The 25,772-nt window shown below is 39.0% G+C and overlaps 1 protein-coding gene across 3 annotated transcripts in view; it reads right to left on the bottom strand.

The window, feature by feature from the left end:
• Rbcn-3B (WD repeat-containing protein Rbcn-3B) overlaps positions 1–25,772 on the bottom strand; it is a 438,089-nt gene that overhangs the window by 356,435 nt on the left and 55,882 nt on the right. For all 3 annotated transcript variants that reach the window (XM_067147119.2, XM_067147118.2, XM_067147117.2), the window contains exon 5: positions 5,906–6,074. In XM_067147119.2, coding sequence (XP_067003220.2) covers positions 5,906–6,074 — 169 coding nt within the window. The remainder of the gene's footprint in view (positions 1–5,905; positions 6,075–25,772) is intronic.

Genomic DNA, 25,772 nt, shown 5'->3' on the forward strand with positions numbered 1-25,772 from the left:
AACAGACAAATTACAGAAAACTGATAGAAGAATTCTTAGAACAATTATTAATAAAAAACACCAAGGACATGGATATCACCAAATCCTCACTTGGGAGAATTTCAAATAGATCATGTTGCCATTGCACAAAAAGCAACACAAGAGATCCAAAATGTTAAAAGCCCTGAGAAGTGCTAACCTTGACTCTGACCACTATCTATCCAAGATCAAAATTAAGCTTCATCCAAGAAACACCAAAAGAGTTAAGATAAAGAAAACTAGCAAATTTGATACAGAAAAGCTGAAAACCAGCAAAGAATTCACTCAGAAACTTCAGTCTTTGGACACAGAAAATTGGGAACAACTGAAAAATGACATTGTTGAAATGGCTGAGGAGACAGTATTGCTAAAGAAACCTAAGAAGCATCCGTGGTGGACTCAAGAATGTGATGAAGCCATAACACAAAGACAAATCGCTCGGCAAAGATGGAATTCCCTGAAGAATCCAGAAAGATATGAAGACTTTCTGGAGGCTAGGAAACATGCAGCGAAAGTGATCCGCCAAGTAAAGCGCGCATTTGACAAAAACCAACTGACACAGATCAAGCAGGACTTCAATAAGAATAATACTAGGGATTTCTACTGAACCTTCAAACACAACCTCACCAAGTACACCCCACCAAGTCTACATTTCCGAGATCACAATGAAAAAGTTGCCTACAACGACAAGGATAACAGCTAAATCTTGGCTAAATATTTTGAATCTCTTCTTAACTGTGAAGAACCAGAATCAGAATTCACCTTATAAGAATCCAGACATCCCAACCCAGACTCTTCTCCCCCCACAAAAGACGAAATCAAACAGATAATTACATCATTAAAGAACAACAAAGCACCTGGAGAAGATGCGATAACTGCTGAACTCTGGAAGTCTGCAGGTGAAAAGGCGATCGAGAAACTAACTGAGATCATTCGCGAGATCTGGGAAACAGACAAGATCCCAAATGATTGGATAGCAGCCCTGATTCATCCCCTACATAAGAAAGGTGACAAAACAGATGTAAACAACTATTGCGGCATCTCCCTTCTCTCAGTAATATACAAAATTCTCTCCAAAGCCCTTCAAACTCTGACAGAAGAGCAACTTGATTCACAGTTGGGTGAATACCAAGGAGGCTTTAGAAAAGGACGATCTTGTGCAGAGCAGATCATGAACCTTAAGTCTGTCCTGTCGTACCTAAAATCCAGGAATAAGAATTTTGTAGTTACTTTTGTTGACTTCCAAAAGACCTACGACTCCATAGATCAACACACTCTCCTCCGCATTCTGAAGGAAATGGGCTTAGACAACAAAACGAGAGCTATCATTCAACAGACCTTAACCAGCACTACGTCCAGGGTGAAATTCAGGGGAGAAATTTCGAACATCTTCGAAATCAACACTGGTGTTAGGCAAGGGAATGGACTATCACTGCTTCTCCTCAACTGCGTTCTGGAGAAAATCATTCGGGAATGGCACAAGGAGATGTGCAAGGAAGAGGTTGAGAATGGCCTTAGAATAGGATATAAGAAAGATGATCTTATCATAGACCGCATAGCTTTTGCAGATGACCTAGCGAATTTTTCTGATTCCCTAGATACTGCTGAAAAACAAATTAACCAACCGAGAATCCAAGCAGCAAAAGCTGGCCTCCAAATCTCTTTCCAAAAAAACAGAGTTTATAACCAACATCAAGCCAGCTCTCAGAGAGCTCATTGTGGAACAGGGAAAAATCAAGCAGGTGGAAAAGTTTAAGTACTTAAGCGAGTGGATAGTACCTAACAACTCTGAGAAAGAAGCAATCATGTGCAGAATCAACAAGATGGAGGTGGCATATCAGCTGACTAGGAATGTCTACAACAAAAGATCAGTGTCCATCAACGCCAAGCTTAGGCATTATTGTTCGGTTGTATGCCCGGAAGCACTGTACGCAGCAGAATGCCTTGCAATGAACAGAAAAGGTCTGATGGAGAAGCTAGAAGCTGAAGGGAAAAAAATCCTGAGAAAGATTCTTGGACCAATCAAAGAAAATGGTGAGTACAGGAGACGACACAACAGCGATCTGTACCAGCATATGGAGAGGATAACGGACACGATTCGGAAAAGGAGGATTAATTTTTATGGAAATATAGCACGCATGAGCACACAGCAACAGACCAATAGGATCTTTTCCTACTTTCTTAACAAGAAAACCAAGGAACCCTGGTTTATCGAAGTTGAAAAAGACCTTCAAGAAATAGGAATCACACTCGAAGACATCCAGAAACGTGCTCCTCTCCAGAAAAAGCTCCAGGGATACAAGAGGTTCCAAGAAAGGCCAAAGTTGAAAACAGGCAAGAAGTGGACCGATGAAAGAAAGGAGGCTCACAGAACGAGAATGCGTGAGTACTGGGGAAGAATTAGGGCTCAAGGATGCAAACGGTTGAAATAGCATGGTCTACAGCGGGCTGAAACAAAGAAAGAAAATAAAAAAACACCAAGTTGATGGACAGTGGAGATTGTTGCCTAACATTGTCTATCGTGAATGTGAATCAGTAATATCTACAATACATAAAAGAAAAATTTCCTTTTTCTGTCATGTATCAAGATTACGAGACACCAAGATATTGAAACAACTACTTAATTACTTTTTGAAAAATAAAATCAATAATAATTGGTTCAAAGAAGTTCAGGATGATTTGGAAGAATTGGGTATAACTCAGCAACAAATCAAAGACAAAAAAGAGAAGAGGATTTTGAAGAACAAAAGCATAAGTCTCAAACTACAAACAGTTGAACGGAAACAATATACTATATCGGACACACAAAGGGCTTCCAGGTCGGAGAGGATGAGAAAGCTCTGGGAAAAGAAAAAGAAGAAATTAACTCAAAGTGCTCCAATGTGGGCATAAAATATGTAAATAAATAATACTAGCCAAAGAATCTCAAAAAATTGGTATTTCCAGATGTTCAAGAGCAAAAGTAAATTCTTGTAAATATCTTCTATCATGAATATCAGCTGCCTTCTTTATATCTCTGGCAATGGTTTCAAGAGTAAAACAAGTAACTAATCTGATATCTGTTCCATACTGAAGATAACAATAAGTAAAATTCTTTCAAGAATATAATTTACTTTGTCCAACCATTCAATATTCAATACGGAACAGATATGAGATTAGTTACTTGTAACTTGATAGCCAACCAAGCAAATTATCATTTACACAGATATAATTGTACTGAACAGGTGGACACAGAAAATTTTATTCTTGAAAGAATTTTACTTAGAGTAAAACAATGTAACTGTTACCCCTTTTAATATTTCTGCCAGCTACAAAGCATTAAATGAGGCTGTATATAGTGGCATACAAAATAATAAAATTGATACTTAAAAAATCATCAAAAAAAAAGGCATAATGGAAGGAACAATGTTTATGATAAAAACTTACAAGAAGAGCAGCTTACTAATTCTAGCCTCAATTCCATACATAAACCCCATGGCACTATTTTTTTTTTTTTTGCTACTTTCTTTACATCGCACCGACACGTCTTATGGCGATGATGGGATAGGAAAGGCCTAGGAAGTGGAAGGAAGTTGCCGTGGCCTTAATTAAGGTACAGCCCTGGCATTTGCCTGGTGTGAAAATGGGAAACCACGGAAAACCATCTTCAGGGCTGCCGACAGTGGGGCTCGAACCCACTATCTCCCGATTACTGGATACTGGCCGCACTTAAGCGACTGCAGCTATCGAGCTCGGTAAGCCCCATGGCACTACAGCCCTGACAGGTCCCATGGCCAACTAAGCGTCCACCGGGCGAACTGTCCATGCGGTCAGGGGCGCGCGGCTGTGAGCTTGCATCCGGGAGATAGTGGGTTTGAATCCCACTGTTGGCAGCCCTGAAGGTGGTTTTCCGTGGTTTCCGATTTTCACACCAGGCAAATGCTGGGGCTGTACCTTAATTAAGGCCACGGCCGCTTCCTTCCAACTCCTACGCCTTTCCTATCCCATCGTTGCTATAAGACCTATCTGTGTCGGTGCGACGTAAAGCCACTAGCAAAAAAAAAAAAAAAAAAAAAAAAAAAAAAAAACTATACGACCAATGCTCAGCCTGCATAGTATGAAGTGATGCATGGTCAGTGCAACGAATCCTTTCGGCTGTTATACTTTGTTTTCTAGACCGGGGTCGCCACCTCACAGTCAGGTAGCTCCTCAATTATAATCACGTAGGCAGAGTGGACCTAGAATCAACCCCCAGGTCCAGGTAAAAATCTCTGACCTGGCTGGAAATCAAACCCAGGGTCTGCAGGTGAGAGGCAAGCCTGCTACCCCTAGACTGCAGGATTTGCCAATTCTAAATACACACATATTAGTACAGACCCCGAAACCCCCCTTGGCACAACAGCCCCGAAGGGCCATGGCCTACCAAGCGACTGCTGCTCAGCCCAAAGTCCTGCAGATTACGAGGTGTCGTGTGGTCAGCACGAAGAATCCTCATGGCCATTATTCTTGGCGTTATCATCAGGTAAAAATCCCTGAATCAAACGCAGAGCCTCTGGATGAGAGGCAGGCACGTTACCCCTACACCCTGGGGCTGGTCATATTACTATAGATACTACTCAAAAGCACATTATTGGATAGACTTCACATATATTAAATACCAAACAACACAAGAATAAGAGCTCAACTAGGGAGGTTGGACAAGGAAGATGAGAGAGAGGAGCTGAAACTTAGTGAAAATGTTACCAGGTTCATTCAAGAATTCTACAGATGCTGCCTGCATTTCACAAACTGAGAGCTTCTGGAGCTTCAGATATAGTTAGCTCCTAAACAAGGCAAATATTACTGAATTGCCACGAGATTTAAGAGTTATTTTAATAAAAAGAACTAAAATTACACAACACTTCAGTCATAATTTTCAAATTTCACTGAGATATTATAATGGAGCAAAAATGCTTTGAGCTTAGGGACAAATGATTCCTTTACTGAGAACCATTTGGAAGAAAGAGAAACAAATAAGAAATTTGAAAAAAAAAAGTGGAAAATCATGCTCTTAGCTGAGCACTGTATGCATACAACTGAGGATGTAATTAAATTCTTATCAACACAGCCCAACTGAGTTGCATAACGTACGCTTTCCACATGCAAGTAACTCCTACCACTCAAGAGTAAGAACTGTCTTGTTCAAGTTCTAAAAAACTGTTTCAGAAGAAGCCATTGCACAGTGAATTGTGGACATTTTGCAGAATGTTTCATCTGGGAACACAAAAATGAATATGCTCTGCATTTAGCATGTTTAATATGGTTCAAACCAGGCAAATTAAAGAAGAAAATAAAACAAAACAAAATACATCTCATCAAGTATTCGGTCCAAGGACAGGTCTGTTACCATGAAATGCCTCCAGGCAATGGCTCTCCTCACTGCTACCTACAGTAGCGCTTCACTCCTGTTTCTTCTAAGATATGTTTTAGGAATAAAATCCTATGTCTCCAAATGCCTTTTCCTAGTAATAGAGCTTTCCTCTTCTTTGAAATCATTTAAGAAAAGTCTAAGCCACAACTGATAGGGAATCTGCCACCTGGGCAAAAGCCCTAACTGGAGGAGAAAAATGATGATGATGATGATGATGATGATGATGATGATGATGATGACGACGATGACGACGGTTGTCATTAATGGAGAATGGTGTAAAGTGTGACCCCACCAGAAAAGACATTGTGTTCTTTTGCCTAACTCTGCGCATCTTTAAGCATCTTGCACAAAAATCACACTTCAAAAGCCTCCAAGTATTTAATATCACTTGTATTTGCCATCCAGGTCTCTGAGCCATACATTTATATGATTGTAATACATAGGTGGGGGTTGACATAAGGTAAATGCAACAAAAACCAATAGCAATACTATACGCACCTTTCCTCTTGGCAGGCCTCAGGATATGTAAAGCACTAATCCAGTCAGGATTAACACGTGATGACAACATGAAGAGTATCTCCAAGCTGAAGGGATCCATAACCAATACTTCAGCATAGTAGCCATTGCAGAAAAGTCGCACATCATCCGCTCCGCACATGTGGTATGCCTGTTATGACAAAATTAATAGAATGTATATATAATGATAAGACAAAACTATATGTTATAGAAACAGGTGATGAGCAAGGTGATCAACAAAGAATGAACTAACAGCATTTTAGTCTTAAATATTCAGTAACCTATTGTTGTGACTATTTCATATGCACGAGCCTTCTCTGGTAAGCTGTTGCTATCCACTTGTTTCCTTAACTCCTAGAATTATATGAAGAATTTACAACACTCACCCTTCATTAATAAACAGCATTCACATGCACTGGGGATATACCAAAGACGATGGGTTGGGATATAGGCCATATCAGGAGTACTTATATGATTACTGTTTGCTTGAAGGAGTTATACCAAATGAATGGAGAGTTGCTATACTAGCCCCTGTGTACAAAGGAAAGGGTGATAGACATAAAGCTGAAAATTACAGGCCAGTCAGTTCTCATGTGTTGCATGTAAGCTTTGAGAAAGCATTCTTTCTGATTATATTAGACATGTTTGTGAAATTAATAACTGCTTTGATAGACGGCAGTTCAGATTTACAAAACGTTATTTTGCTTATGCTTAACTTGTAGGATTCCAGCAAGATATAGCAATTATCTTTGATTCAGGAGGTCAAATGGACTGCAGCACAACTGACCTATCTAAGGCATTTGATAGGGTAGATCATGGGAGACTACTGGCAAAAATGAGTGCAACTGGACTAGATAAAAGAGTAAATGAATGGGTGGCTACATTTTTTGAAAATATATCTCAGAGAATTACAGTAGATGAAGCCTTATCTGATCCTGTAATCATTAAGAGGGGAATTTCTCAAGGCAGTATTATTGGATAGATAGATAGATAGATAGATAGATATATAGATAGATAGATAGATAGATAAATGATATGAGTAAAGAAAAGGATGTAAAGGAGAGGGCAAACAAGTCTCTGGTAAGATGCCAACTAGAGTATGGACCCAGTGTATGGGACCCTCACCACAATTACTTGATTTGAGAACTGGAAAAACCCAAAGAAAAGTAGCTTGATTTGTTCTGGGTTATTTCTGACAAAATAGTAATATGAAAATGTTGCAAAGTTTGGGCTGGGAAGACTTGGGAATAAAGAGACGAGCTGCCTGACTAAGCGGTATTTAACTTCAATGGGAGGAAATTAATTTTCCTTTTTAAATAAGTCCACCTTATCAATTAGAGCATACAATTAGAAAAATTACACATATATATTAAAATGAATAAAACAGGACATGTTTTGTCCTCTTATCAGGCATCTTCAGCTGTTTGAAAAAGATAACTAAAAAGTACTAGGCTACTAGAGTAGAGTTCTTAAAAATACCTGAGAACAGTATTTTTTTCGAAATGTCTATAAAACGGGAGACATTGAAGATGACTTCATCTAAAAGGTTTGTAAAAAATGACCACTTGAACAAGTGTAAACAATAAGCATTATTATCACACGACTTATTAAGTCTTTTAAATACTTATTGAAAAATATATAATTCAAACACAAAAGCATTTGTCTTCTCGTATCTGCAGTTGTACAGGACTGCACTTTTAAGTAATGTCACTGCTTTGGTTTGAGCAAACTTATAAAATTGAAGTGCGAAAGATCCATGAAGTGTACAAATACGTAGTTGTACGGGGAAGGGGACTCCTTTAAAATTCCATTAAGACAGTGTGGTCTTAGTTGTAGAAATCGAACATGAAGTGCGTATCTTGTACAAGATCCCCTTAGTTAAGCAGCTACAGCCAAATCACTTAGCGATAGAGTGCTCTGCTTTACTGACAGCTGTAACTTAACGCGTGTTGTGTCTGTGTGATAAATATTAAAAACAAAGCAGTGACACTACTTACTTACACAGCCATACGGGCAGGCTGGATAGTGGTTTTGTACACTTTAACCTTCGATTTGACTGGTGTTTGTCCAAGGTACTTGAACTTTTACATTAATACCAAAACAGTACTTATTATCCTCTGAAGTCAATACATTAGTATCATAAGATGAGTGTTAATTAGATATGCTTCAACTTGCTTCGAATCGTTTTCAGCAAAACACCTTGAATTAAAGCAACATTAAGATTAAAATCGAAAGGGGGGTAGCAGCATTTCGGAAGTTGCAAGGGCGGCAGTTAGATGACTGACTGATATGGCCTTGTAATAATACTCAACATGGCTTAGCTGTGTTGATACTGCTACACGGCTGAAAGCAACGAGAAACTACAGCCATAACTAACTCCCAAGGACATGCAGGTCACCCTGTATGAACGATGTACTGATGATGGCTTCCTCCCGGATAAAATATTCTGGAGGTAAAGTAGTCCCCCATTCGGATCTCCGGGTGGGGACTACATGAGAGGGGACGATCATCAGGAAGATGGATACTTACATTCTGCGAGTCGGAGCGTGGAATGTTAGAAGTTTGAATCGTAGTGGTAGATTAGGGAATCTGGAAAGGGAGATGGATAGACTAAAGTTAGATGTAGTTGGTATAAATGAAGTACGTTGGCAGGGAGAACAGGATTTTTGGTCAGGCAACTACCGAATTATCAACACAAAATCAAACAGAGGAAATGCAGGAGTTGGTTTAATAATGAATAAGAAAATAAGACAGCGGGTAAGCTACTACGACCAGCATAGTGAAAGAATTATTGTCGTCAAGATAGACACCAAACCAATGCCCACCATAATAGTGCAGGTCTATATGCCTACTAGCTCAGCGGATGATGAGGAAATCGAAAAAATATATGAAGAGAGAGAAGATTTAATACAATATGTAAAAGGTGACTAGAATCTAATTGTGATGGAAGACTGGAATGCAGTGGTAGGCCAAGGAAGAGAAGGTAATACAGTAGGAGAATTCGGATTGGGAAAAAAGGAACGAAAGAGGAAGTTGGCTGGTTGAATTCTGCAGTGATCATAATTTAGTCCTTGCCAATACTTGGTTCAAACACCACAAACGACGGCTTTATACGTGCATGAGACCTGGAGACACTGGAAGGTATCAAATAGACTTCATTATGATTAGGCAGAGATTCAGAAACCAGGTGTTGGATTGCAAAATTTTCCCAGGAGCAGACGTGGACTCCGACCACAACTTGTTGGTCATGAAATGCCATCTGAAGCTGAAGAAATTGAAAAAAGGAAAAAATGCAAAAAGATGGGATCTAGACAAGTCAAAAGAAAAGAGCGTGAGGGATTGTTTCAAGGAACATGTTGCACAAGGGCTAAATGAAAAGGCTGAAGGAAACACAATAGAGGAAGAGTGGATAGTCAAGAAAAAAAAAGTCAGCAGGGCTGCTGAAGAAATGTTAGGAAGGAAGAAAAGATCAACTAAGAATCAGTGGATAACTCAGGAGATACTAGACCTGATTGATGAATGATGAAAATACAAGAATGCTAGAAATGAAGAGGGCAGAAAAGAACACAGGCGATTAAAGAATGAAGTGGATAGAAAGTGCAAGGTAGCTAAGGAAGACGGGCTGAAGGAGAAGTGCAAGGATGTTGAAGGTTGTTAGGAAATTTGTTTGGAAGGGTAATAGGGAGGTACATTCAGGGAAACGGGATGGCCTAGGGAGCGGTGATAAGGGAACAGGGAACTGGAAATCAAGTAGGGATGACATAAAATTGTTAGTGTTGAACTGTAGAAGTATTGTAAAGAAAGGAATAGAATTAAGTAATTTAATAGATATATATTTACCAGATATTGTAATAGGAGTTGAATCATGGCTGAGAAATGATATAATGGATGCAGAAATTTTCTCACGGCACTGGAGTGTGTATCGTAGAGATAGGATAGGAAAGGTGGGAGGGGGAGTTTTCATTCTGGTGAAAGAAGAATTTGTAAGCTACGAAAAAGTTAAAGATGAGACACATGAAATTCTAGGTGTAAGGCTCATTTCTAAAGATAATAGGCAACTTGATATATTTGGAGTGTACAGATCGGGAAAGGGTAGCACTGATGCGGATTCGGAATTATTTGATAGGATAGTCAGCTATGTGGGAAACGACATGGAAAGAAATGTGATTGTAGCGGGAGATCTGAATTTGCCAGATGTCAATTGGGAAGGAAATGCGAACGACAGGAAAATATGTCCTTAATATGGGAAGGACAGCTGATTCAGAAAGTGATGGAACCAACCAGAGGGAAAAATATTTTGGATGTGGTGCTGATAAAACCAGATGAGCTCTATAGGGAAACTGAAGTAATAGATGGTATTAGTGATCATGAAGCTGTTTTTGTGGTAGTTAAAAATAAATGTGATAGAAAGGAAGGTCTCAAAAGTAGGACTGTTAGGCAGTACCATATGGCTAATAAAGCAGGTATGAGGCAGTTTCTAAAAAGTAACTATGATCGGTGGAAAACGGTAAATAAAAATGTAAACAGACTCTGGGATGGGTTTAAAGAAATTGTTGAGGAATGCGAAAACAGGTTTGTACCTTTAAGGGTGGTAAGGAATGGTAAAGACCCACCTTATTATAATAGAGAAATAAAGAGACTAAGAAGGAGGTGCAGACTGGAAAGAAATAGAGTTAGAAATGGCTGTAGAAGTAAGGAGAAACTGAAGGAACTTACTAGAAAATTGAATCTAGCAAAGAAGGCAGCTAAGGATAACATGATGGCAAGCATAATTGGCAGTCATACAAATTTCAGTGAAAAATGGAAGGGTATGTATAGGTATTTTAAGGCAGAAACAGGTTCCAAGAAGGACATTCCAGGAATAATTAATGAACAAGGGGAGTGTGTATGTGAGGATCTTCAAAAGGCAGAAGTATTCAGTCAGCAGTATGTAAAGATTGTTGGTTACAAGGATAATGTCGAGATAGAGGAAGAGACTAAGGCCAAAGAAGTAATAAAATTTACGTATGATAACAATGACATTTACAATAAGATACAAATGTTGAAAACTAGAAAAGCGGCTGGAATTGATCAGATTTATGGGGATATACTAAAGACAATGGGTTGGGATATAGTACCATATCTGAAGTACTTATTTGATTGTTTGGCCGAAGGAGCTATACCAGATGAATGGAGAGTTGCTATAGTAGCCCCTGTGTATAAAGGAAAGGGTGATAGACATAAAGCTGAAAATTACAGGCCAGTAAGTTTGACATGCATTGTATGTAAGCTTTGGGAAGGCATTCTTTCTGATTATATTAGACATGTTTGTGAAATTAATAACTGGTTCGATAGAAGGCAATTCGGTTTTAGGAAAGGTTATTCCACTGAAGCTCAACTTGTAGGATTCCAGAAAGATATAGCAGATATCTTGGATTCTGGAGGTCAAATGGACTGTATTGCGATTGACATGTCTAAAGCATTTGATAGGGTGGATCATGGGAGACTACTGGCAAAAATGAGTGCAATTGGACTAGACAAAAGAGTGACTGAATGGGTTGCTATATTTCTAGAAAATAGATCTCAGAGAGTTAGAGTAGGTGAAGCTTTGTCTGACCCTGTAATAGCTGAGAGGGGAGTTCCTCAGGGCAGTGTTATCGGACCTTTATGTTTTCTTATATATATAAATGATATGAGTAAAGGAGTGGAATCGGAGGTAAGGCTTTTTGCGGATGATGTTATTCTCTATAGAGTGATAAATAAGTTACAAGATTGTGAGCAACTGCAACGTGACCTCGAAAATATTGTGAGATGGACAGCAGGCAATGGTATGTTGATAAACGGGGCTAAAAGTCAGATTGTGAGTTTCACAAATAGGAAAAGTCCTCTCAGTTTTAATTACTGCGTTGATGGGGTGAAAGTTCCTTTTGGGGATCATTGTAAGTATCTAGGTGTTAATATAAGGAAAGATCTTCACTGGGGTAATCACATAAATGGGATAAATAAAGGGTACCGATCTCTGCACATGGTTATGAGGGTGTTTAGGGGTTGTAGTAAGGATGTAAAGGAGAGTGCATATAAGTCTCTGGTAAGACCCCAACTAGAGTATGGTTCCAGTGTATGGGACCCTCACCAGGATTATCTGATTCAAGAACTGGAAAAAATCCAAAGAAAAGCAGCTCGATTTGTTCTGGGTGATTTCCGACAAAAGAGTAGCGTTACAAAAATGTTGCAATGTTTGGGTTGGGAAGAACTGAGAGAAAGAAGAAGAGCTGCTCGACTAAGTTGTATGTTCCAAGCTGTCAGCGGAGAGATGGCGTGGAATGACATTAGTAGACGAATAGGTTTGAATGGCGTCTATAAAAGTAGGAAAGATCACAATATGAAGATAAAGTTGGAATTCAAGAGGACAAACTGGGGCAAATATTCATTTATAGGAAGGGGAGTTAGGGATTGGAATAACTTACCAAGGGAGATGTTCAATAAATTTCCAATTTCTTTGAAATCATTTCGGAAAAGGCTAGGAAAGCAACAGATAGGGAATCTGCCACCTGGGCGACTGCCCTAAATGCAGATCAGTATTGACTGATTGATTGATTGATTGTTGTATGGTTCTAGGAAAGGTAGATGCTGCATACAGGAAAATCAAGGAAATCTTTGGAGAAAGGAAATCTAGGTGTATGAATATTAAGACCTCAGATGGAAAGCCACTTCTAAGGAAAGAAGACAAAGCAGAAAGATGGCAGGAACATATCTAACAGTTGTATCAAGGTGAAGATGTAGATAATTTTGTTCTGGAACAAGAAGAGGGTGTTGATGCTGATGAAATGGTAGACCCAATTTAGAGGTCAGAGTAGACAGAGCTGTGAGCGACCTAAATAGCAACAAGGCACCTGGAATTGATGACATTCCCTCTGAATTACTGACTGCCTTAGGAGAAACCAGTATGGCAAGGCTATTCCATTTAGTGTGTAAGATGTATGAGACAGGAGAAGTCCCATCTGATTTTCGGCAGAATGTTGTTATACCTATTCCCAAGAAAGCCGGTGTTGACAGGTGTGAAAACTATCGCACCATTAGTTTAGTATCTCATGCCTGCAAAATTTTAACACGTATTATTTAGAGAAGAATGGAAAAACAAGTTGAAAATGAGTTGGGAGAAGATAAATTTGGCTTCAGAAGAAATGTAGGAACACGTGAAGCAATTCTGACTTTACGTCTGATCTTAGAGGATCGAATCAAGAAGGACAAGCCCACGTACATGGCATTCGTAGATCTAGAAAAGGCATTCGATAATGTTGATTGGACCAAGCTATTTAAGATTCTGAAGGTGATTGGGATCAGATACCGAGAACGAAGAATTATCTACAATCTGTATAAAAATCAGTCTACAGTGATAAGAATCGAGGGCTTTGAAAAAGAAGCAGCAATCCAGAAAAGAGTGAGGCAAGGGCTGCACCTTGTCCCCCCTCCTTTTCAATGTTTACATAGAACAGGCAGTAAAGGAAATCAAAGAGGAATTTGGAATGAGAGTCACAATTCGAGGGGAGGAAATAAAAACCCTGAGATATGCCGATGATATTGTTAATTTGTCTGAGACTGCAGAAGATGTGGAGAAGTTTCTGAATGGTATGGACGGAGTCTTGGGTGAGGAGTACAAGATGAAAATAAGTAAGTCCAAAACAAATTAATGGAGTGCAGTCATACGAAGTCAGGTGATGCAGGAAATATTAGATTAGCAAATGCAGTCTTAACGGAAGTAGATGAAAATTCTTACTTTGGTAGTAAAATAACTAATGATGACAGAAGTAAGGAGGACATAAAATGCAGGCTAGCACAAGCAAAGTAGAGTTTTCTTAAGAAAAGAAATTTCCTCACTTCAAACATTGATATAGGAATTAGAAAGATGTTTTTGAAGACTTTTGTATGGAGCGTGGCATTGTATGGAAGTGAAACATGGACGATAACTAGCTCAGAACGGAAGAGAATAGAAGCTTTTGAAATGTGGTGTTACAGAAGAATGCTGAAGGTGAGATGGATAGATCGAATCATGAATGAAGAGGTACTTAATCGAATTGGTGAGAGGAGATAGATTTGGCTCCATTTGACGAAAAGAAGAGATAGAATGATAGGACACATCTGAAGACACCCAGGACTTGTTCAGTTGGTTTTTGAAGGAAGTATAGGTGGTAAGAACGGTACGGGTAGACCAAGGTATGAATATGACAAGCAGATTAGAGCAGATGTAGGATGCAGTAGTTATGTAGAAATGAAAAGGTTAGCACAGGATAGGGTGCTGGAAAGCTGCATCAAACCAGTCTGTGGACTCAAACAACAACAAGATTAAAATCTATATATATAAAAAGAAGAGTTTTGTCCGTACATTGCTCAAAACTTAAAAAGGATGGTATTTCTGTGTCAGTCATGTCCATAGTAACAAGGAAATGCATTTTTTAATTTTCTGTAATTTCTGTCTGTATGTATGTACACGCATCACGAGAAAACGGCTGAAGAGAATTTAATGAAAATCGGTATGTAAAGTCTAAGAATAAGTCACTACAATCTAGGCCATAAATAATCTTTTTCACTCTGAGAGAAATGGTAGTTTAGGGGAAGGCCAACAATTTTAATCACAAATATTTATGTTATTAGAGGTCCTATCTTAATTAAAATAGGTATGCAAAGTCGGCAAATAAGTCGCTACAATCTACGCCATAAATAATCTTATTCACGCTGAGAGAAGTGTAGTTTAGGGGAAGGCCTAAAATTTAATTCTCAAATGTGTGTTATTAGTTGTCCCATCGTAAATAAAATCGGTTTGCAAAGTTGGGGAATAAGTCGCTACAATCTAGGCCATAAATAACTTTATTCACGCTGAGCAAAATGGTAGTTTAGGGGAAGGCCCAATATTTAATTCTCGAATATTTGTGTTATTAGTGGTCTTTTGACAATTACTATATAAATAAAGTTACAGTACATAGTATTACATTTCCGATCATTTATGTCATATATTTTGACCGTACCGGCTATGATAACGGAGATATTCATTAATATGGATTTTTGTTGCTAAGATTATATCAGCGCCGTCACGAGAAAATGGGTAAACAGAATTAAATGAAAATCGGTATGTAAAGTCGGGGAATAAGGAACTACAGTCTACACTATAATTAATTTTAAGAGACGGCCTTATAATACAGAGTCGAAAGAAAACTGAATGTGAAGGCCTACAATACAGAAAGCTCAGAACATTGATCAACAATAACATTACATTGACCATTGTTTGTTGTGATTTGCTTTGTGTCTCTGCTACCATTCATTTCTGAAAGATGGGATTGCTGCTGTATACGGAGTTTTTTTTTTTTTTTGCTCTACGTCGCGCCGACACAAATAGGACTCATGGCGACGATGGGATACGAAAGGGCTAGGAGTGGGAAGGAAGTAGCCCCCACATTAATTACGTGACAGCCCCAGCATTTTCCTGGTGTGAAAATTGAAGACCACGGAAAACCATCTTCAGGACTGTCAACAGTGAAGTTCGAACCCACTACCTCCCGGATCCAAGCTCACAGCTATGCGCCCCTAACTGCACAGCCAACTCACCCGGTTGTACCGAGTATAACAGCCTGCCTGAAAATTGGCGGGAAGTAGCTGGGGAGTTAGATAAATTTCCGATACTACTGATACGTAACAAACTGGTTCATCATAGCATTCGAGCTATTCAATACCTACTCTGAGGCACTGATTGGAATGAGTAGTGTGCATATTTAATGGAATAATGGCGGAGAAGTGTTCACGGCAGTCTGCGGTCTGGTCATTGCAGCGCTGGAACTTTGGACTGTTAGATCGGCGCCGTAGTACTGTTCATTAAAAGTGAGAAAATGTGCAGTTTATTAATTTGATCGAGTATTTTATATAACAATGCTTTTAATCACTACATTCCCTCTGACGACTTCAGGTAGGAAAACCACAAAGTCTTTCTTTCTGAGAATCCCGTAGCGAAGCACGGGTACATCAGGTAGTTATGGAATATACATTAAAATATTGCTTAAAGTTCATGATAAAGTAAAACAGAGGGTACAAAGTGCATTTTAGCATGTCTGTTCTGGTTCAGAATGTTGTGATGCTCAGCCTCTTGTCCATGAGTAAAAACTCTAATATTTTCTGTCCAGATGTCTCTACAGTATAGAATTATTATTTTTATTATTATTATTATTATTATTATTATTATTATTATTATTATTATTATTATTATTATTATTATTGTACTGGAATGTACACCCGCCCTGTTCATTTAAATGAAGCGCTTTGAAGAGCGCTATCTACCATCTAAAAGTTGCAACAACTAATACAAGAAGTCTGGACTTTTCTCTACAGATGTCTCTACCAAAAAACTTGTGTTATGCCCTCTGGTGTGAAGAGGGACTATTAAGATTGCAAAGTAATTTGTTATTTTAAGGTTTACTACACTGAACTGGTTATTCTTTGTTTTTGGTGTGTTAAAGTTTACAACACTTCTATCTCTTCCTGCCAACGGAATGTTTTGTATTTATTTGATCAACCAATTAGATTTCGGGGTGTGTCGGGCCTTAGCCCAGGGCTTTCTGGAACTTTACTATAAAAGCTGGCACATTTTTCGACCAGGTTGTCTTATTCATCACTCCAGTCCAGTGTGTGTTTATAAAGGAGGCGGGGAGCCTCGTCCATCGCTGAATAGTCCATCAGCTCAAGGTAATGGCAGTCCTGGTTTAATTAAGTGATAGTCTTTAATAGCTAGCTTGAGGAGAAGGTTTCCAATCTTTAATAATGCAATTTTAATTTCCTAAAATGTAAATGTAAAAACTTCTAATGTAAATTTCAAACAAGCCAAAGGAATTTAACCAAAATCAGGGAATAGAGAGTGACCTACCCTCTCGTAATCCCTATCAACTTGATTTTGAGGTTATTGTGATTTTGTAACCGTTTTCTATTTGTAATCTTTGTAACTTAAAAATTTTCTCCATCTAGTCACTTAAGTAGTATAGGCTTAGCCTCTGTAACTTAGGGTCATAAGCCCAAATAGGGTTTTAAGATTTTCATTTCAAATTTCAAGGGAAGCAAGTGTCCGCCTCTACACAATTTTGATTTGTGAGCCAATAACGTTAACCTATTGTTTTACACAAAGGCTCGGTAGAATGGGTATTCAATACCCCCCATGAATTTCTATTTCATTCCTTTCTGTGTAAAGATGTTCGACTGTTGAGCATCTAAAAATTTGTAAAATGTACGTTGAGCCTTTGATAGGCCTGGAAATTTCTGAAAATAGATTCCAAAGTGTAAATTTTATAGAGCATATATGCTCTTTCTATTCATGAAGAGGTGTTAACCTTTTAAGTGCTGAGTTACCAGTTGACTGGTACCTCAGTGCTGAGTTTTTCCTTCCAATGTAAAAAAAAATTAAAAAATAGAAGCCTCAATTTTTAACTTATCAGTGGGGTGATTAGCTTAAAATGTTTATAAATGTTGGATCTTTATAAATCTAAATGCAATGGAAAATCCTACCCTTATGTTCAACATCATTTTGAGAGAATACAAAATTACACTCTTTGTGCCCATGAGTACATCACATTTATACACAGTAAAGAGCCCAAAATAAAATGATTTCCTAAAAACTGTAGGCAATTAACACATGTAACGCCGTACGAGTACATATATTGTACCAGGAACGCTGGTCCAAGATAAAGTCCCCGCACTTCGAACTTGAATTACGTGCTGAGCGCCAACTCAACAGCTAGCTACAGCATGCAATTCATGTGCGACGTGGAGTTTATGATGTCACAGTCTGCCTCCCCTTGTGACAGAAAGATTACATCAGCCAGAGAACATTTGAAATGTTCTATGCCTAATAACTTTCCTTAGGATAAGAATTAAATTATGAGATTATCATCATCGTGTTGCCAAATATTTCGTCTCCATTTCCACCAAGTTTGGTGTAAATCTGGCGAAAGATAAAGAAGGTATTCAAGGAAATACAATTACTGCTATCTTCACAATTTGCGTATATAAGGAGGGCTAATACCCAACGCAGATCAGTGTGTCAATTACCACAGTCGAACCCGGTCGGTCGGCTCGTGGCAGTAGCGATGGAGCATCGAGTGACAGTTTAATTTCTACAGTGTTGGAAAGTAGAACTTCTTCAGTTTTGAGTGATTGAATACAACTTGTGCTTCACCGACATTAATATTTACATATGATTGATTATTTGAGATGAGTGTTTTAACACTTGTGTTTATTTTCCAAGTGCTCATATTTCAAAGTGAATGAGACGTTCTGATCAGTGATAGATTCTTGAACAGTGCTTGTATTTCGTCAAGTGATTGAAATATTTCGAGAGTTTCATTGACATAATAGTGTTATAAGACTTAGAATTTCTCAAGTGTCGAACATTGACAGGTGATTGAATATAACATTAACTTAAACTCTGTATCTACGTCACCAGACTTGCAATTTTCCTGTGTGTAAATAATCCTCAAACTCTTGGAAATATTTTCATAGGTGATAGACTACAACCGGTATATTTAACTTGTGTTTATCAACCTTACGGGTGATCGAACCAAGGACTGTTAACGAACAGAGTCGGTTTCAATTTAATTTCAATTAACACATGTGAATAGGAATAATTTCACAAGTAAAATATTTTCGTTTCCATCCGATCAAAGTGATTGTATTCAAGACTGTGTAAAAATTTAGGAATATTCATCAAGTGATTTATCAAGTGACAAAACTTCAACTTACGCCAAGTGTCACATTCTTCGAACTTACAAGGTCGATTTTATTGACATTCGACGATGTGAAATTACATCATCATATAGTTTTAAGTGGCTACTTATTTTGTGAGTTTGATTTTATTGACATTTCACTCCACTTGTCTTCCAAGTGTTAAGACTGAATAGCATGTTCAATTTTATTGACATTCCAGCTGCATTAAATGATTAATGTTAGCACAAGGAGTAGATTCCAGTGACATTCTACCATGTGTTAGTTATTGATTCATTCTTTGAGTACACGATTTCTACGTGTTATAAACCTTGTTTAAGATCATTACTGTATCACTTTCTTATTTGTGCAGAAGCCACTTTCCAAATTAACATGTCCAGGGCGTAAGCGCGTGTATTCACGTTCATCCTATACGTGACCAATATCGATGCTCATTCTACTAGAACTTCTAGACCGTCTCAATCTTCTAGAAATTCCAGAACGTCTAGAATTTCCATCATGGGAGGAATTGTGGTTCCATGGTGCAGACAGGAGACCCATGGTAGTATGAGAGTGGCAGCCGGACTTCAAGGACCGTCGCCAGCCATAGGACAAGGAAAGGACACTTCCCAGTATTTCTTCTGTACAGAGGTGACATGAAATTTGAACTTTTGTTAATAAACTCAGTTTTCTTTGAATGAGACATTATTTCAACAAACCTCTCTCCCTCTGTAGGACTCCATTTCTGTGCTATACATGCCCTGCATTGAATCTTATGCTCTTCTAGCCCAAGTACGGCATTTATGGTTACAATAATAAGAGTTTTGTCTGTACATTGCTCAAAATTTTATAAGAATGGTATTTCTGTATCGATCATGTCCACAGTAACAAGAAAATGCAGTTTTTACTTTTTCGTAATGTCTGTATGTATGTATGTATGTATGTATGTATGTATGTATGTATGTATGTATGTATGTATGTATGTACACGCATCACGAGAAAGCGGCTGAAGAGAATTTAATAAAAATTGGTATGTAAAGTCGGGGGGTGAGCCGCTACAATCTAGGCTATAAATCATTTTATTCACACTGAGTGAAATGGTAGTTTAGGGGAAGGCCTAAAATTCAGTTCTCAAATATTTATATTATTAGTGGTCATATCGATAAATACTACATAACTAACTATATATAGAATTAAATTTCTGATCATTTACGTCTTATGCATTTTTACCGTACCGGCTATGATAACACAGATATTCATGAATTTGGATTTTTGTTGCTAAGTCCATATCAACCCCGAGCCCCGACAAAATGGGTGAACAGAATTTAATGAAAATCGGTATGTAGAGTCGGGGAATAAGAAACTACAGTTTAAGCTATAAACAATGTTATTCACCCTGGGTGAAATGGTAGTTTAGGGGAAGGCAATTAAAATTTAATTTTTAAATACCTATGTTCTTGGTCCTATGGAAAAGTACTACATAACAAAACTTATAGAGAATACAATTTCCGATTATTTATGTTTTATTCAGTTTTACTGTACTGACTATGATAAGAGTGGTATTTCAGAACCGGAAGACAATTAATAATGTGAAGGCCTACGATATCAAAAGCGTGTAGTGTTGATCAAAAATAACATTACACTGACTGTTGTTTGTTGTAATGTTCTTTGTCTCTTATGCTGACATTCAACTCCGATAGATGGGATTACTGCTGCGTATAACAGTATAACAGCCTAACTGAATATTGGCGGGAAGTAGCTGAGGAGATAGATAACTTTCTTCTTTAGCATGCCATTCCTCTGGTTCATATATTTTCTGATACTGCTGGTACGTAACACACTGGTTCATCATAGTATGCCAGCTATTCGATACCTACTCTGACGCGCTGTTTTGAATGAGCAGCGTGCGCACTTAAGTCAGAGGCTCAGTTAGTAGTAGTATGAACTGGTCTAGAATTACAATTTAGACCTATTCCAAATTATAGTACCACAATTCACTAAATAACTCAAAATTCAACCCTGAAAAGAGCCGTTTCTTAAGAAATGCTTCTTCCTCTTCACTTTTATTAAATCTACATTCATTTTATTCCAAATTAGCAGCGAAGATGAGGTTTCTTCTCTGGCTTGGAGGAAAAATTGCCTCCACGTCAGATAGTTTTTTCCCCCGCCAGTGTAGTGAATTGAGATTTTCCGACTCATCGGGTACTCCCAAGAAACAGATAAGTAAACGGGCATAGTTTTTGCCTTGGGACTATCCACTATTTGAACCCCCCGCCGAAAAAAGGATTAAGATTGTTCACGGACCACGGATGTCTGCGTCTTGGTCATTCCAGCTCTGTAGCTTTGGACTGTTAGTTCGGCAGCATAGTACTGTTCGTTAAAAGTGAGAAAATTTGTGGTTTCTCATTTGATCGAGTATTTCATATGAAAGCATTGCTTTTAATCGCGCCATTCCTACTGACGTCATTGTAATAACCCATGTTCATTTTAGTCGGAAAAACCACTAAGAGAGTCTATCTGAGAATCTATAAAGGCAGGCGGAGAGTGAGTGTCTGCCATTATAAGGAAAACTCTCCAAGTTGATCGTGACTGGCGGTAGGCAAGCTGGCCTACCATTATAATGAAAATTCCCTAACCCAGTCTTCATATGAGAAAAGACGTTGGTGACTTCCCCGTCATGTTTCTAGGGCAACGTTAAGAGCTATGCAACTTCATACAATCTTGCTCACAACGTTTACACTACCTAACCTAGAATTCTGTATAAAATTTAGAATTCCGTAGCGAAGCACGGGTACATCAGTTAGTACTTTCTAAACCTGGAATGTGGTAGGAGTTCATGTTTTCCACCGGTTGTTTGTGATGCCGATTTTTTCAACCAGCTGCACCAACTCCACTGGCACAAAGGTTTTAGAAAAGTCAATGATTTTGCGGTTGTCATGAAACACTACTTGGCTCCCAGAGTCTGTCACAGTTACTTGAAAGTCTGGTGGAGAAAAATCATCCATGCACCATGAAAATAGTTATGAAATAGCTTTTGAACTCACCGTGTTTTTTTTCTTTTGTTTAGAAGGATCCATGTTGTGAGTTATTGTAGTCACGTCCTAGTTCGTGAACCATGGGCAACGACTGAGTGGCCTAGTAAGTGGTCCTGAGAGTCGGGATACCAGTTACTATGGAATGGGAGTGGGCAACTCAGACATATTCTGAGTCATGGCCCTCCTTGTGCTCAGGCGGCTAGGACTACACAATGCACCGGTGGTCCATAACCCGTTAGAGGAGAAATCCTCACTTGGACTATGTGTAAGTAGGGTAGCATCCTGCTTCATTAATTTACCGAGCTCAGAACATTGTAAGCAAGCCTCGGACCTATGGGAGTAACAGAGTCCCACTCCGATTTGAAAGGTGAGCAACTCCTTGGAAACAACTTAGTAAACAAAATGGAATTCAATAGGGAGCTATCAATATTAATGGTTCTTATGGAAGAAGAAGTAGAACTGGCTAAGTCTGCAAAGAGGATGCATCTGGATGTGCTAGGAGTAAGTGATACTCGGGTAAGGGGAGATAATGAGGAAGAGATTATAAAGTGTACTTGATGGGTGTAAGAAAGGGAAGGGCAGAGTATGGGGTAGGGCTGTTTATCAGGAATACCACTGCATGCAACATAGTTTCTGTTAGGCACGTAAATGAGCGAATGATGTGGCTAGATTTGGTAATTGGAGGAATTAGGACGAGAACTGTCTCAGTGAATTCACCATGTGAGGGTGCAGATGGGGATGAAGTTGACAAGTTTTATGAAGCATTGAGTGACATCGTGGGCAGGGTCAACAGCAAGGATAGAATAGTGCTAATGAGCGATTTCAATGTGAGAGTTGGAAATAGAACTGAAGGATACGAAAGGGTGATTGGTAAATGTGGGGAAGATATGGAAGCTAATGGAAATGGGAAGCCTTTGCTGGACTTCTGTGCTAGTATGGGTTTAGCAGTTACGAATACATTCTTCAAGCATAAGGCTATTCACCACTACACGTGGGAGGCTAGGGGTACCAGATCCATAATAGACTATATCTTAAGAGACTTCGAATTCAGGAAATCTGTTAGGAATGTACGAGTTTTCCGGGGACTTCTCGATGATACAGACCACTATCGGATCTGTAGTGAACTAAGTATCTCTAGGCCTAGGTTAGAGAAAGTGAAATCTGTCTGCAAACAAATAAGGGTAGAAAATCTCCAGGACAAGAAAATTAGACAGAAGTACATGGATATTGTACCGGACAGTACACCTCCACGCCGCTAGTTCAAATATTGCGCCAATTTAAACTCCTCTACAAGAGAAGTTTGGAACCTTGAAGGCTGAAATAATTCTACTATTTCTTAAAAGATGTCACAACGGTAAATGGTGTAATTTTGAAATTTTCTGAACTGTGTCCATTCCGACGTGTTTTTGTTTACTATCTAGCAAGAAGTGTGGACCTCCTCTTCTAGATGTCACTGCCTAAGAACTATAATTATGCACCCTAGTGCGAAGTGAAGGAACTGTTTTTTGAAAAAATTTGGTATTCATAAGTTTGTTCTTTGTTAAATTTCTTTCATTCATTTTTTGGGTTGGCAGTATAACCCTTCTCTTTCCGCCAGTTTTGAATTTAACCAATCAGTAACTTCTGTAAATTTTCCTCCAATCATAGCTTTCTTCCTCAGGTTTCCATGTGTAATCCCTAGTCTACCAATAAAGTTGAAGTGGTGTCTATTCATTCTTGAAAGGTCTCGAATTTTCCACGAGGGTATAAAAACTGCTGATTTTCTTGTCTCCGGGTCACTTCATCGACAACTTGCTTAGTGTGCAATTATGTAGCAGGGGGCGGAAGCGCCTCTTTCTTCGGGCAGCAGTTCATCAACAAGGTAATGGCTTGTTAACATCTTTATTTCTTGCTAGCTCAGCAGTTTTAACCCGCGGGGGAAGGTTCGAATCCTTTTTAATGTAAACCTTACTATATTCATGTAAATTAACCGTAATTTGGGATAGAGAATGCTTAACCCTCTCGAGCCCCCACTCATGTTGTTTTGAGGTGACTACGTTTTCATACCCGATTTTCTTCTCTTCTTAGTGTAATAAATTATTCTTCTATGAGTCACCTCCCTAGTATGGGATTAGCCCCTGTATAACTGGCCGAGTGCCACCTAGGTTTTAAGAAGTTTCATGTAGGAGTGCAAGCTACGCCTCCAGTCAATTTGGTTTTTTGGGCCATTTAATTAACCCAGAGTTTGTTTTCTTCATGTGAAGGCCCTGTAGGTTGGGTACAAGATACCCCTGTTTCACTGTATGTGTGCCTTAAGGGCAGTTAGGAATGAAGTTTGTTGTAGCCTTTGATAGGCTTGTAAAATTGAGAGCGGGTCTGCTCTTTTCCTCTTAACATTGTAATTAGGAGCAAGTGCTCCTCGTACTTAGGGGATTTTTGCCCTTCAGCTATGGTGGTTGTGAGCTGAGAGCTCAGGAATTAAACTTGGGGCTCGAAGCCCAAATCTTGTAAAGACTGTAATCTGTAAATTCTGAAATTGTTGATCTGCTACTTGGTACCTGTTACACCTTTGTTATTTGTTGTCATTTGTTGATTTTGGAAACGAAAATATAACCTTTGTTGAAGTTTTAAATTAACGTTAATTCTGTAGTTGAGACCTATTCCCGCCCGCACCTTCTTTCACCTCTAACTACCACGGATAACTCCGTAACAAGTGGTAGCAGAGCGTGGTTGAATGGGTCTCAATTTAGCCCCTTTTGACGGCTAAGACTTACTTTGTTTTGAACTCTAACAATTTTCTCAGTCGCTGGTTTTTCTTTGTTTTTTTTTTCTAAATTTGTAAATCATTCGTCATCATGTCTGGCCCTCGCGATGTCCTCCATCCCTTCTATTTTCATAAGGAGGAATTAATTTATGAATTATCTATTAGAAACGTTCAATCTGGAGGCACGGTTGCGGTGGATGCCAACAAACTTAAAGATTCCCTCACTTTGGCAATTAACTCCGCAACTTTGGGAGAGAAAGAGATTGACGACGCTCTCTCCACGATCAATGACAATGTTACTGAACTAGCATCCGTAGTTTGTTTTTTTGAAGAAGGGAATCCATCACCTAACCAACTTAAACGTGTGCAAGCTCGATTATTCCATTTTTATAATAGGCTTCATGATCTATTGTCTCTCAAATTGAGTGACATTCAGGGAAAGGAGGCTAGTGCCCTCATTGAAAACATTTCTAAATTGTCCAGTACTGTTGGTCAATTGTTATCGGGGGTAACGGCTTCCAAGACTGACCCGCCCATAGCGGTAAACACTGTCAGTGAGGAAACTTCTTCCAAAGGGGAAGAAAATGGAACATCTGCAGTTACTCAAAAGACACCTGCCCCTCTAGAAACCGAGCCTGATCGTCGGCCCTCAATTCTGCCCTTCTTTTTGAATAATGCTCCCTCCGAGCCTCCGTCACCCCCTAGGCAGTTCCCAACTATGTCATCTGGCTTCAGTAGTTTGCCTCATCCATTTTCAATGTTACTTAGGGGTATTTCCAAGTTTTCGGTTAACTCTACCAGTGAGGTAATTTCATTTTTGAGATTTTTGGTCGAGTTCCAAGATCATGCCCTAGTATTTTCCCTCTCTGCTTCCCAAATTCTTCAAATTATTTATCCATACGCCATAGGTGTCCTCTCAGACAAAATAGTTAGGGCAATTGCTGAACAGTATTCTATTGAAGACTTTCACGCCCACCTTCTCGCAAACTTCATTCCGGCTTGAGCTAGGTCGTCTCTTATTCAAAAGCACTATTATCGTGTACAGCGTCTGGACGAATGCCTGGCCGACTTCATCCAGGATATCAAATTCTATACCAGGGTGTTTGCTCTTCATTTTCCAGAAGATCAAATTGTTCATGCTATTGTGGAAGGAATATCACCATCCTATAGGTCATATTTGTATTTTGCGGCGCGCCCGCAAACCTTTTCCGAGCTTGAAGCATTGGCCATATCAGCCGAAGGGGTTAGATATGCTGATACATTACGTGTCGCAAGGGAGCCTCCTCCATCATCAAGTACCTTTCGGTCTACTCCTCGCCGAACCGTCACAACCCGTAAATGTTATGCTTGCGGGGTCGCC

This window comes from Anabrus simplex, chromosome 5 (assembly GCF_040414725.1).
Source record: "Anabrus simplex isolate iqAnaSimp1 chromosome 5, ASM4041472v1, whole genome shotgun sequence".
NCBI classification, from domain to species: Eukaryota; Metazoa; Arthropoda; class Insecta; order Orthoptera; family Tettigoniidae; genus Anabrus; species Anabrus simplex.